The sequence below is a fragment of the Mobula hypostoma genome, chromosome 11, assembly GCF_963921235.1.
Source record: "Mobula hypostoma chromosome 11, sMobHyp1.1, whole genome shotgun sequence".
Lineage (NCBI taxonomy): Eukaryota > Metazoa > Chordata > Chondrichthyes > Myliobatiformes > Myliobatidae > Mobula > Mobula hypostoma.
Window position 1 is genome coordinate 54,664,448 of NC_086107.1, and position 12,493 is coordinate 54,676,940.

General features: G+C 42.1%; 1 protein-coding gene across 3 annotated transcripts in view; it reads left to right on the forward strand.

Annotated features, from left to right (window-relative positions):
* gtf2h1 (general transcription factor IIH, polypeptide 1) overlaps positions 1 to 12,493 on the forward strand; it is an 83,371-nt gene that overhangs the window by 13,843 nt on the left and 57,035 nt on the right. For all 3 annotated transcript variants that reach the window (XM_063062102.1, XM_063062100.1, XM_063062101.1), the window contains 5 exons: positions 1,154 to 1,330; positions 4,500 to 4,701; positions 10,729 to 10,891; positions 11,364 to 11,457; positions 11,638 to 11,787. In XM_063062102.1, the coding sequence (XP_062918172.1) occupies positions 1,177 to 1,330; positions 4,500 to 4,701; positions 10,729 to 10,891; positions 11,364 to 11,457; positions 11,638 to 11,787 (763 nt within the window). In that variant the 5' untranslated portion in view covers positions 1,154 to 1,176. The remainder of the gene's footprint in view (positions 1 to 1,153; positions 1,331 to 4,499; positions 4,702 to 10,728; positions 10,892 to 11,363; positions 11,458 to 11,637; positions 11,788 to 12,493) is intronic.

Consider the following 12,493-nt stretch of genomic DNA (forward strand, 5'->3'; position numbering starts at 1 on the left):
TTGCTGTCCATTTTCAATAATATGAATGTGATCTTTAGGTAAAGGTATAAATTGTGTCTGACTTTGCCAGGCAAACTGTGACATTTTATTGGAGAAATTAAAATCATAAGCTGAGAAGAAACCTCAAGTATTCATTCAAAACCATCTTTTCAGACTTTCTTAATGATGCAAGAATGGCTAAAGATATTTAATGGCCTATCTTCAGCCAAGTAGAAACTGTGGAATACAATGGTCCACTTGAACTAATTGAGCCAAAATGCTTTGACTTTGTTTGCAGTCAGGGAATTTGCTCAATTTTTATGATTGCATTGATCAGGAACAGCTTACCAAAGAATGACAGTAGGCTATGAAATTTAATTGCCTCTTTTTTGTCAGTACAGGTTGAGTACCCTATATCCGAAATTCCAAAATCTGAAAACCTTCGAAATCCAAAATTATTTTGAGCACTGACATGATGTCACAAATGGAAAGTTCCACAAAGCTCTGGGAAGGTACCCGGGCAATGTGCAAATCTCTGCGTATCACAAACAGTTTGAAAAGTGACCTTGCATATGTAATGAGCAGTAGTCAATGAAAAATAGAAAAACACCGTGTAAAGCAAAAAATGATGATTCCAATAGTGTATTGAGAGAATGAATATATGCCACTTAATGCTGCACTGATCATGAAACAAGCAAATTTCTATCACAACAAACTGAAAATTGAGGGTAACTGGGAATATTCAGCAGGCTGCTTACAGAAATTGTAGAAAAGGCACTAAATATTCCCTAACTGGTCATGTGATGTATTATCTTTTATTTTGAGGAATTATCCGCTGGTAGATCTGTGTTGTCATTACAAATTAATTGTGTTTCATTGATTAAAACTTTGGAAAATTATCCTTTGGCGGACTATGCCATTTTGTGTTAAATAAATGTGATTCAATATACGTGTGTCTATTCATATATGGTTAAAACATTTTTTTTCATCAGTGACACTCCTGAAGTACTTTTGATGATCTGAATAGTTATGAAACATTGGCCATAATTCTGTATTAATCGTACTGAACTGGCGACTTGGCTCATGGGGACACATTCAAATCTGTGAATTCAAAGGTTCTGTACGAAACACATGACGTTAAATGCTTGATCTAGTTCTTTCATAATCTTTGCAGAAATTACTTACACACCATACATCATGGCCACTTCATCAGAAGAGGTTCTGCTAATTGTGAAGAAGGTACGGCACAAAAAACAGGATGGGGCGCTATACTTGATGGCAGAGCGTGTAGCCTGGACACCAGAAGGAAAGGATCGGTTTGTCATTAGTCATATGTATGCAGATATCCGCTGTAAGTATTTGTCTGATTGTCACCTACTGGGTTCAGATACAGTGCAAACTTGTGGTTATAAGGATCCTTCATAAAAACAACCTAGAGGCATCAGGGCTTGGCATCAAACTGTAACTTGCACTAAGAAACGACAATCAGGACTAGATACTCCAGAAAGTATAGAATGAGCTTGATCCTTCAGACAAATCAGACAAAGTTTTTAGGACTAACTATATTCCAGAGAATTTTTCCTGTGGATTAAAAATATTAGTTTTCTATTAAACAATTGAGGAAGGTAATTTGTCTTCCCATTCCATTAAACATGTGAAAGTTGCATAAATATGTGTATGCACAGGTGCAATGAAAACCTTTTTGCTGCAGCATCACAGGCAATCGCCTTGTGTAAGTAGTATTCACAAGAAAAAAAACATAAATGAAACTTAAATTATATCCATTTAAAAAAGCACACACACAATTAGAACAAAACAAAGTCCATTTTAGTGCAAACTCATCAAAGTCGTTATAGTTTAACAGTGATTAGTGTGGAGCTGGTTGGTTTGAGAATGAAATGATTGAATAGGAGCAGCTACTTGTGAACTGTGGTATGAGAATTCAGGCTTCTGTAACTCCTGCCCAAAGGTAGCTGAGAGAAGATGGAACAGCCTGGATAGCAGAGATCTTTGATTACTTTCTTGAGGCAGCATCTCTTGTAGATATTACCAATGGTGGGGAGGGATATGCATCTCCATGATTCTAGATCATAACATGAACCTCTTAAGAATCAGATTTTTGTTTCATAAATGCCACTTCCTTTGAATATTTTTCCTTGACCCAGCTTGTGGTTCTAATCTTGGTTCTGAAGTATCAGTTCTGAATTTTGAGGATGAACGAGGTGTGAGGAAAGGGGTTGCTGACTTCACAGATGGGGGGCGGGGGAGAGATAAAGAATGGAGACTGCATAATCCCAGTATGAGTAGGAGGCTGAACCCCTGGGATTAGAACAGAGAATATTGTGTAGAGACTTGGAAGAAGAGGAAATCTGATTTGGAACACTCAAAAATGAGAAAAATAGAAGGATTGCAGAGTTTTTAGTGGAAGAATACATTGCCATTATGTGGAATGAGAGAGAAGACAGGTGGCAGTGGATTAGTTAGACAAAGGAGAGCATTTGGAGCTCGTGAAGCTGGGGATGGTGGAAATGGAAATTGGAAATAGGAATAGTTCCTTCTTTGTGTCCAGAAATGCCCTTAAACATGTTCAGCAATGTGGCCTCCCTCCACTCTCCTCCCTGGAGAATTCCACGTTTGCTATCCTCTGACTGATTTTTTTTTCCTTCTTTCTCATCGCAGTTCTAAATTTTTTGCCATGTGGACTGAAATTGAGAGTTCTTGTTCTAGTCTTTCCAAACATGGGGAAACAATTTCCTCACGTTGTCTGTCTGGCCCCATTCCGACATCATACAATAGTTCTGATGTCCAGACATCTGATGGATGAACCGCTTCCGCATTACCTCTATGGGAAGTATATTGTTTGTTGGGTAATGAATTCAATACTGTGCACCTTTTTCCCAACTGGTCCATGCTAATCCCAGTTGCAGGTGTTTGGCCTTTCCACTCCATGCCTATCCAAGTGCCTCTTAAATAGTACAATTGTCCTGCCTTGACCCCTTCCTCTAGCAGCCCATTCCAGGTAATCACTACCCTCGGGTAACAAAGTTAACTCTCAGTTGCTTTTAAATCTCTCCCCTCCTACCTTGTAACCTGTGTGCTCTAGGTTTGGACTCGTTAATGCTGGGGAAAAGACTATGTTCACCTTAATCATACCCCTCAAGATTTTGTAAACTCCTATGAGGTCATCCCTTGTTCTCCTGCACTCCAGGGATTAATGATCCAATGTGGCCAAACTCTTCCTTCAACTAGTCTAGGCAGAATCCTTGTAAATCTCATCTGCACTCTCCAGTTTGACAATTGCTTTTTTTTATAATAGAGTGATCAAAACTACACAGTATGACTTGATCGATTTGCCTGATTGTCTTCAACTTGCATCCTCTTCACAACTTGCAATCCCACCCAAACCTCTGTTGTCAGCAAACTTGAAAGTATTAGGGAGACACAGGAGTCTGCAGATGCTCACATCTGGAGCAGCAAACTATCTGCTGGAGGAACTCAGTGGGTTGAACAATATCTGTGGGGGCAAAATAAATTGTCACTGTTTCAGGCAGGGGTTCAAACTGAGGCATTGACAGTTTCTTTCCTCTCATCGGTGTGGTTTGATCCACTGAATTCCTTCAGCAGATAGTTTATTGTTTGAAAGTATTCTTGCAGTTCCCTCATCCAAATCATTGATAGATGAATCTCAAGCACTTTTCCCTGTAATGCTATACTCTTTGCTAACTGCCACCTGTAAAAGTCCCTCCCACTCCCCCTCCCCTGCTTTTTCCAGTCTCTTAACCAGTTTTTTGTGTATGGGGTAGAGTAATCCCAATTCCCATGCAGTTTAATTTTATGTATTCGCCTGTTTAGTGGTGTGTGACAAAGATGAATGGTGGGGAAATGAAGGACACCTTGGGAGACAATGGCTTGTGAGGTAGAAGGAGAGATGTATATAGACTGGGGATGGGGAGAGGTTTGTGGTGAGGCTGAAGGTAAGGAGGAAGTGATGAGAGTCAATGTAGTGAAAGGAAGGGAACAATGTTCCTATAAGTTACCATTGCAGGATGGAGTGAGCCCTTGGGAGAGAGGAGAAGAGTGAGGTGGTCAGTACTACAGTAAAGAAGCAGAAATCCTTAGGATGAAGGGAAAGGGGGGGTAGGATGGCATCTTAAGATATATTTGAGGGCAAAAGGAGATTGGAATACTGAAGTTGAGAGAGGTCAGATGGAATCACTCCTTATCCCTCTGGGTGAAAGAGAGTGAAGGGAGGGATCAAATAAATTATTCCCAATGTGAAGAGATGGAGGAAACCATTAAAAGGAATGTGATACCTTGCTGTGTCAAGGATATTCTAGTATATCTTTATGTGCTAGATGGAAAACTTTTGAGTCGCCTTCATCGGAAAAAATGCATTTTTTAAAAGTGTGGAAACATATCACATTTAACATACAGATGTTCCTTCCACTTTGCTTTATAACAGCTCAGTCTATTGATATAAAAATTTCTGCAATGAGAATATTATGTTGGTTGAATTCCAGGTCAGAAGATCAGCCCTGAAGGTAAAGCTAAAGTACAGCTTCAGTTGATCTTGCATACAGGCGATACAACGATCTTCCACTTCACCAATGAAAACAGTGCTAACGCAGCAGCCAAAGACAGAGATGCTGCTAAAGACTTGCTCCAACAGTTACTCCCAAAGTTCAAGAAAAAAGCAAACAAGGAACTAGAGGAAAAAAACAGGTACCAGGAGGGGGGATAAAGGCTCAAGTACCAAATAAAAACAAATGGCTGATGATCCTCAGCAGAGCAGGTAGCACAGGTATATCGGTAGAGACAGGAAAACAATCAATATTTCAGGTCAATGAACATCAGATCTGGAAAAGTGTGAAAATGAGCATGTTTTAAGTTGCAGAGGGGGTAAATGGTGGAGAAGATGAAGGAAATGTTTGTGGTAGGACTGAGCCAAGGTGGTCCAGTTGACGTAATTACTTTGAGGTTTGCTGTGAGAGGGAAATCAACATTTGTTAATTATAGCTGATCTCCCTGGATGAATATAAAGGAAGATGGAACAAGTATAATAATTGGGGGGGCAGGGGGAGGGAAGCTAGAATTGTGAGACACAGAGCTCCCTAGAAAAAGAATGAAATAATATACTAAATACTCAAACAACAGGAATTCTGCAGATGCTGGAAATTCAAGCAACATACATCAAAGTTGCTGGTGAACGCAGCAGGCCAAGCAGCATCTGTAGGAAGAGGTGCAGTCGACGTTTCAGGCCGAGACCTTTCGTCCTGACACGTCGACTGCACCTCTCCTACAGATGCAGCTTGACCTGCTGCGTTCACCAGCAACTTTGATGTATGTTACTAAATACTCAGCTGATCCGGTTGCATTTTTAGAGAGAAAAAAATTGAGTGGATGTTACAGATGGATGCCCTAACATCAGAATTGGCAAGTTCCAGTACGTTAAGAATGGATAAGTAACGCATTTCTTGTGTAAAGGGGTTTCGACTTTTATGTTACTGCGGAGGCTAATTAAAATGGCGTCTTTGTTATGTTAATCTGGGGAATGCGGCTTTGTTGTGTTAAACGTTGAGAAAGTTTGCGCTCGCAGTTTGTTTTTGCTTTAGAGTGTGATAGAGCATGCTATTAACCAATTGGGATAGTTGTTACTGTTTTGGTGTATTTGAAGATACTGTATGCGCGGGGTTTTGGGGGAGAAGGCGGGAGAGCGAGACAGAGGATGGACCAGGTGCTGTGATGTCCGCTAACGGGGTCGGACCCCGAGCGGGGCGTTCGGTGAGGAGATGGAGACGGACTCATGTGGAGCGTCTGGTGGACCACCGTTGTTGGTCCCAGGCGGCCGGTCGAGGTGGTCCGAGGGGGTCACAGGGTGAAGAAACATAGAAACATAGAAACATAGAAAATAGGTGCAGGAGTAGGCCATTCGGCCCTTCGAGCCTGCACCGCCATTTATTATGATCATGGCTGATCATCCAACTCAGAACCCAGCCTTCCCTCCATACCCCCTGACCCCTGTAGCCACAAGGGCCATATCTAACTTCCTTTTAAACATAGCTAATGAACTGGCCTCAACAGTTTGCTGTGGCAGAGAATTCCACAGATTCACCACTCTCTGTGTGAAGAAGTTTTTCCTAACCTCGGTCCTAAAAGGCTTCCCCTCTATCCTCAAACTGTGACCCCTCGTTCTAGACCTCCCCAACATCGGGAACAATCTTCCTGCATCTAGCCTGTCCAATCCCTTTAGGATCTTATACGTTTCAATCAGATCCCCCCTCAATCTTCTAAATTCCAACGAGTACAAGCCCAGTTCATCCAGTCTTTCTTCATATGAAAGACCTGCCATCCCAGGAATCAATCTGGTGAACCTTCTTTGTACTCCCTCTATGGCAAAGATGTCTTTCCTCAGATTAGGGGACCAAAACTGCACACAATACTCCAGGTGTGGTCTCACCAAGGCCTTGTACAACTGCAGTAGTACCTCCCTGCTCCTGTACTCGAATCCTCTCGCTATAAATGCCAGCATACCGTTCGCCTTTTTCACCGCCTGCTGTACCTGCATGCCCACTTTCAATGACTGGTGTATAATGACACCCAGGTCTCGTTGCACCTCCCCTTTTCCTAATCGGCCACCATTCAGATAATAATCTGTTTTCCTATTTTTGCCACCAAAGTGGATAACTTCACATTTATCCACATTAAATTGCATCTGCCATGAGTTTGCCCACTCACCCAACCTATCCAAGTCACCCTGCATCCTCTTAGCATCCTCCTCACTGCTAACACTGCCACCCAGCTTCGTGTCATCCGCAAACTTGGAGATGCTGCATTTAATTCCCTCATCCAAGTCATTAATATATATTGTAAACAACTGGGGTCCCAGCACTGAGCCTTGCGGTACCCCACTAGTCACCGCCTGCCATTCTGAAAAGGTCCCGTTTATTCCCACTCTTTGCTTCCTGTCTGCTAACCAATTCTCCACCCACACCAATACCTTACCCCCAATACCGTGTGCTTTAAGTTTGCACACTAATCTCCTATGTGGGACCTTGTCAAAAGCCTTTTGAAAATCCAAATATACCACATCCACTGGTTCTCCCCTATCCACTCTACTAGTTACATCCTCAAAAAATTCTATGAGATTCGTCAGACATGATTTTCCTTTCACAAATCCATGCTGACTTTGTCCGATCATTTCACCGCTTTCCGAATGTGCTGTTATCACATCCTTGATAACTGACTCCAGCAGTTTCCCCACCACCGACGTTAGGCTAACCGGCCTATAATTCCCCGGTTTCTCTCTCCCTCCTTTTTTAAAAAGTGGGGTTACATTAGCCACCCTCCAATCCTCAGGAACTAGTCCAGAATCTAACGAGTTTTGAAAAATTATCACTAATGCATCCACTATTTCTTGGGCCACTTCCTTAAGCACTCTGGGATGCAGACCATCTGGCCCTGGGGATTTATCTGCCTTCAATCCCTTCAATTTACCTAACACCACTTCCCTACTAACATGTATTTCGCTCAGTTCCTCCATCTCACTGGACCCTCTGTCCCTTACTATTTCTGGAAGATTATTTATGTCCTCCTTAGTGAAGACAGAACCAAAGTAATTATTCAATTGGTCTGCCATGTCCTTGCTCCCCATAATCAATTCACCTGTTTCTGTTTGCAGGGGACCTACATTTGTCTTTATCAGTCTTTTCCTTTTTACATATCTATAAAAGCTTTTACAGTCCGTTTTTATGTTCTCTGCCAGTTTTCTCTCATAATCTTTTTTCCCCTTCCTAATTAAGCCCTTTGTCCTCCTCTGCTGAACTCTGAATTTCTCCCAGTCCTCAGGTGAGCCACTTTCTCTGGCTAATTTGTATGCTACTTCTTTGGAATTGATGCTATCCCTAATTTCTCTTGTCAGCCACGGGTGCACTACCTTCCTTGATTTATTCTTTTGCCAAACTGGGATGAACAATTGTTGTAGTTCATCCATGCAACCTTTAAATGCCTGCCATTGCATATCCACCGTCAATCCTTGAAGTGTCATTTGCCAGTCTATCTTAGCTAATTCATGTCTCATACCTTCAAAGTTACCCCTCTTTAAGTTCAGAACCTTTGTTTCTGAATTAACTACGTCACTCTCCATGTTAATGAAGAATTCCACCATATTATGGTCACTCTTACCCAAGGGGCCTCTCACGACAAGATCGCTAATTAACCCTTCCTCATTGCTCAAAACCCAGTCCAGAATAGCCTGCTCTCTAGTCGGTTCCTCGACATGTTGGTTCAAAAAACCATCCCGCATACATTCCAAGAAATCCTCTTCCTCAGCACCTTTACCAATTTGGTTCACCCAGTCTACATGTAGATTGAAGTCACCCATTATAACTGCTGTTCCTTTATTGCACACATTTCTAATTTCCTGTTTAATACCATCTCCGACCTCACTACTACTGTTAGGTGGCCTGTACACAACTCCCACCAGCGTCTTCTGCCCCTTAGTGTTACGCAGCTCTACCCATATCGATTCCACATCTTCCCGGCTTATGTCCTTCCTTTCTATTGCGTTAATCTCTTTTTTAACCAGCAACGCCACCCCACCTCCCCTTCCTTCGTGTCTATCCCTCCTGAATATTGAATATCCCTGAACGTTGAGCTCCCATCCCTGGTCACCCTGGAGCCATGTCTCTGTGATCCCAACTATATCATAATCATTAATAACAATCTGCACTTTCAATTCATCCACCTTATTACGAATGCTCCTTGCATTGACACATAAAGCCTTCAGGCACTCTTTTACAACTCTCTTAGCCCTTTTTAATGCTTGCCCTGGATTTGTCGGCCTGCCACTTTTACTTTTCCCCTTTGTACTTTTTGCTTCTACGCTCACTTTACACCCCTCTGTCTCTCTGCACTGGTTCCCATCCCTCTGTTGTGAACTAACCTCCTCACACCTAGCCGCTTTAATTTGATTCCCACCCCCCAACCATTCTAGTTTAAAGTCACCTCAGTAGCCCCCGCTAATCTCCCTGCCAGGATATTGGTCCCCCGAGGATTTAAGTGTAACCCGTCCTTTTTGTACAGGTCACACCTGCGCCAAAAGAGGTCCCAATGATCCAAAAACTTGAATCCCTGCCCCCTGCTCCAATCCCTCAGCCACGCATTTATCCTCCACCTCATCGCATTCCTACTCTCACTGTCGCGTGGCACAGGCAGTAATCCCGAGATTACTACCTTTGCGGTCCTTTTTCTCAACTCCCTTCCTAGCTCCCTATATTCTTCTTTCAGGACCTCATCCCTTTTCCTACCTATGTCATTGGTACCTATATGTACCAGGACCTCTGGCTCTTCACCCTCCCACTTCAGGATATCTTGGACACGATCAGAAATATCCCGGACCCTGGCACCAGGGAGGCAAACTACCATCCGAGTCTCTGGACTGCGTCCACAGAATCGCCTATCTGACCCCCTTACTATCGAGTCCCCTATCACAACTGCCCTCCTCTTCCTTGCCCTACCCTTCTGAGCTACAGGGCCAGACTCTGTGCCGGAGGCAGGGCCACTGTCGCTTCCCCCGGGTAAGCTGTCCCCCCCAACAGTACTCAAACAGGAGTACCTGTTGTTAAGGGGCACAGCCGCCGGGGTACTCCCCATCACCTTCCTTTTCCCCTTCCCCCTCCTAACCGTGACCCACTTGTCTGCCTCCCGTGGCCCCGGCGTGACCACCTGCCTTCCTTTCAAGGAAGAAGGTCCTTGAGCTCCAACGGTTTTTGTGCACGAAGAGATTGAACTTTGATAAGTGGGGTGCCTTTTATTTTCCTTTTATATTTTATTCTCTTTTAATTATATAGTTCCAGTAATATCTACAAACTGTAAATCATTTAATTGCATCTGGTGTATTGTCTGTTATTTGGGCAGGGTGGGGTACATCACATAGCATCCACACAAACGAATTATCCAGTTTGGCGGGGCCGAGGCTGTTTCCCTAGCCAACTGCGAGCCGAGCGACCCTGAGGGTGGCCGGGGGGGCTACACTTGGAACATCATTGTGATCTTGAATAATTCACTGCTATCATTTTATATCAAAACTGGAGTACTAAATTCATCAAAATTGAACTCTTCCCGGTTCTAAAGAGAGTTGGAGAATTTTCTTAATGTGTGTGTGACACTATTTCTGACTGACATTTGGAAGGGGTGACTTGGTTTAATAAAACAGTGTGTAATCAAATTACATTAAAATAGATGACCTAATATTCAGTTTGTTTTTCTGCGAGACATTGTTAATCAATGGAGCAGTTAGGGTTTATCAGTTTTGGCTAACTAGTCTTCCTTAATGGCTTTCTTTCCCAGTGTGTTCTTGAAACTATCCTTGTGAACTGGTTTTGATGAATGTTTAGGCAAACTCATCTTACTGAAGTGTCCAGAATCCTAGCCATTCTCTGCACAAGGTGAAGAAACACCTTGGGCTTTCCTGGTACATCATGTAATAATGACATTGGTTAACTTATAGTTATCAACTCCCTCTGTAAGACATTAGTTAATTTCTGCTAGAGCATTAACTTTGGTTTTCGGTGTCCCTGGTAAATGGAAAAGGATTTTGTCATGATCATTACAGGAAAGAGAATGTACATTGGCTCCAGGATCTCGTCTAATGATAATAACCTTCGCTTTTTGTATTGTTTCCTACATTACCATTTCACTTTTCTAGCATCCCCCGCAACCAACCTCACTAATAATGTCTTTCACTTCTAGAATGCTCCAAGAAGACCCAGTTCTCTTTCAGCTCTATAAAGATTTAGTTGTGAGCCAGGTAATCAGTGCTGAAGAATTCTGGGCCAATCGTCTGACTGGGAATTCTACAGATAACTCTCTGTCCAACAACAAGCAAGATATTGGAATATCTGCTGCATTTCTGGTGAGGATTTATTATGTGTTAGGCACCCTATTGGTCAGTTTTCTTTCCCTGTTAATATTGGTATGTATGTGCAAAAGGTGGGAATATCTGTATTTTCAAGGAGTGGAGAGGTATTGTTTGTACTGAAGAAGGAGGAATAGGTTTGGAAATTTCTGTTGAGGTGCATGGTAGTGAGGGAACAGGAGAATTCTTGGGGAAAGCATTTGTTAAGGAGGAGAGTAAATATGAAGTAGTGTTTGTTGAGGGTTGGTCTCTGAAAGAGATGGCCAGGCCTGGGCATGTGACATATTGCAATGAGCGCTGGAATGAGCTGGGTATTTGGGAGTGATCAGGCTGGAGAGCTGATTGTGTTATAGTATGCAAATTCTCACTTTTGTAGTTCCTTATTTTTGGGAGGGCGAAATTGGAATAACCATTTGAGAATGTATACTGCAGTATTAAATTAAGTACTTATTTTCTGCCATTTTCATAGGCGGACATCCGACCACAGACTGATGGCTGTAATGGTCTCCGGTATAATCTGACTTCTGATATCATCGAGTCAATATTCAGGACATATCCTGCAGGTAAATGTTATATTAATAGAAGTGAGGGGTTATTGGATAACATTTTTATAACATCTATCTCTAGGATGCAAAGCAATCAATTTCTAATTGATGTTATCCATTCTGACTGGAATTTTGATAGTTATGCTTTTGTCCGCATGCACAGGGTTTAAGTAAAGGATATGTTATTTCATTTGACAGTGAAACAAAAATACATGGAGAATGTACCTCACTGTATGACAGAGAAGGAATTCTGGACACGCTTCTTTCAGTCTCACTACTTCCACAGAGACAGGATCAATGCTGGCTCGAAGGATCTCTTCTCTGAATGTGCCAGGATTGATGAGAAAGGTAGGCCTTAAACTCAAATTCAAAGAAATTCCAGTAGATAATGACACAGGGCTGAATATGGATATCTGTATGTAGGGAAAAATTGGTCAAAGTGAGGAAAAGTTCTTACCACAATTATATGCAGAATGTTGCCAAGGGTCGAAAGACCCTTCATCAGACTGTTAAATATACTTTTATAAAACATGCCAAATTTAAATTCTTGCATATGTTTCTTTAACAGGTTTAAAAGATAAAGGTCTAGTCTCCTAATGATTTCTTTACCATGAAATGTTGGATTCCGATCTCTTTATATTCAGTTATCATCCTTACTTGGGTTGCTTGTAATCAGTTATTTGACTCTTGTTTGGTTAAACCTGATTTTTACAGCAGATCTATTGTCTTGCTTTAAAAGATGCCCATGTTCCTGAGCTGCTGCTTTTTAACAGAAATATTGATGGTAATGCTTTCTCCTGCACATGAGTTTGAATAAAGGAGTAATAAAATCTAATTGCTGGAATAACTCAGTGGGCCTGGCAGTATCCGTAGTGGAAAATGAGCAGTTAGCATTTTGGGTTGAGACCCTTTATCTGCACTGTCCATTTGCACTTACTTCTGTAGATGCTGCTGAGCTTCAACAATTTGTGTTTTGTTCCAGATTTCAGCATCTGCAGTCTCTTTTGTCTCCAGTTTGATTTAAAAAAAAGTAACTTTCATCAGTCTGCACGTA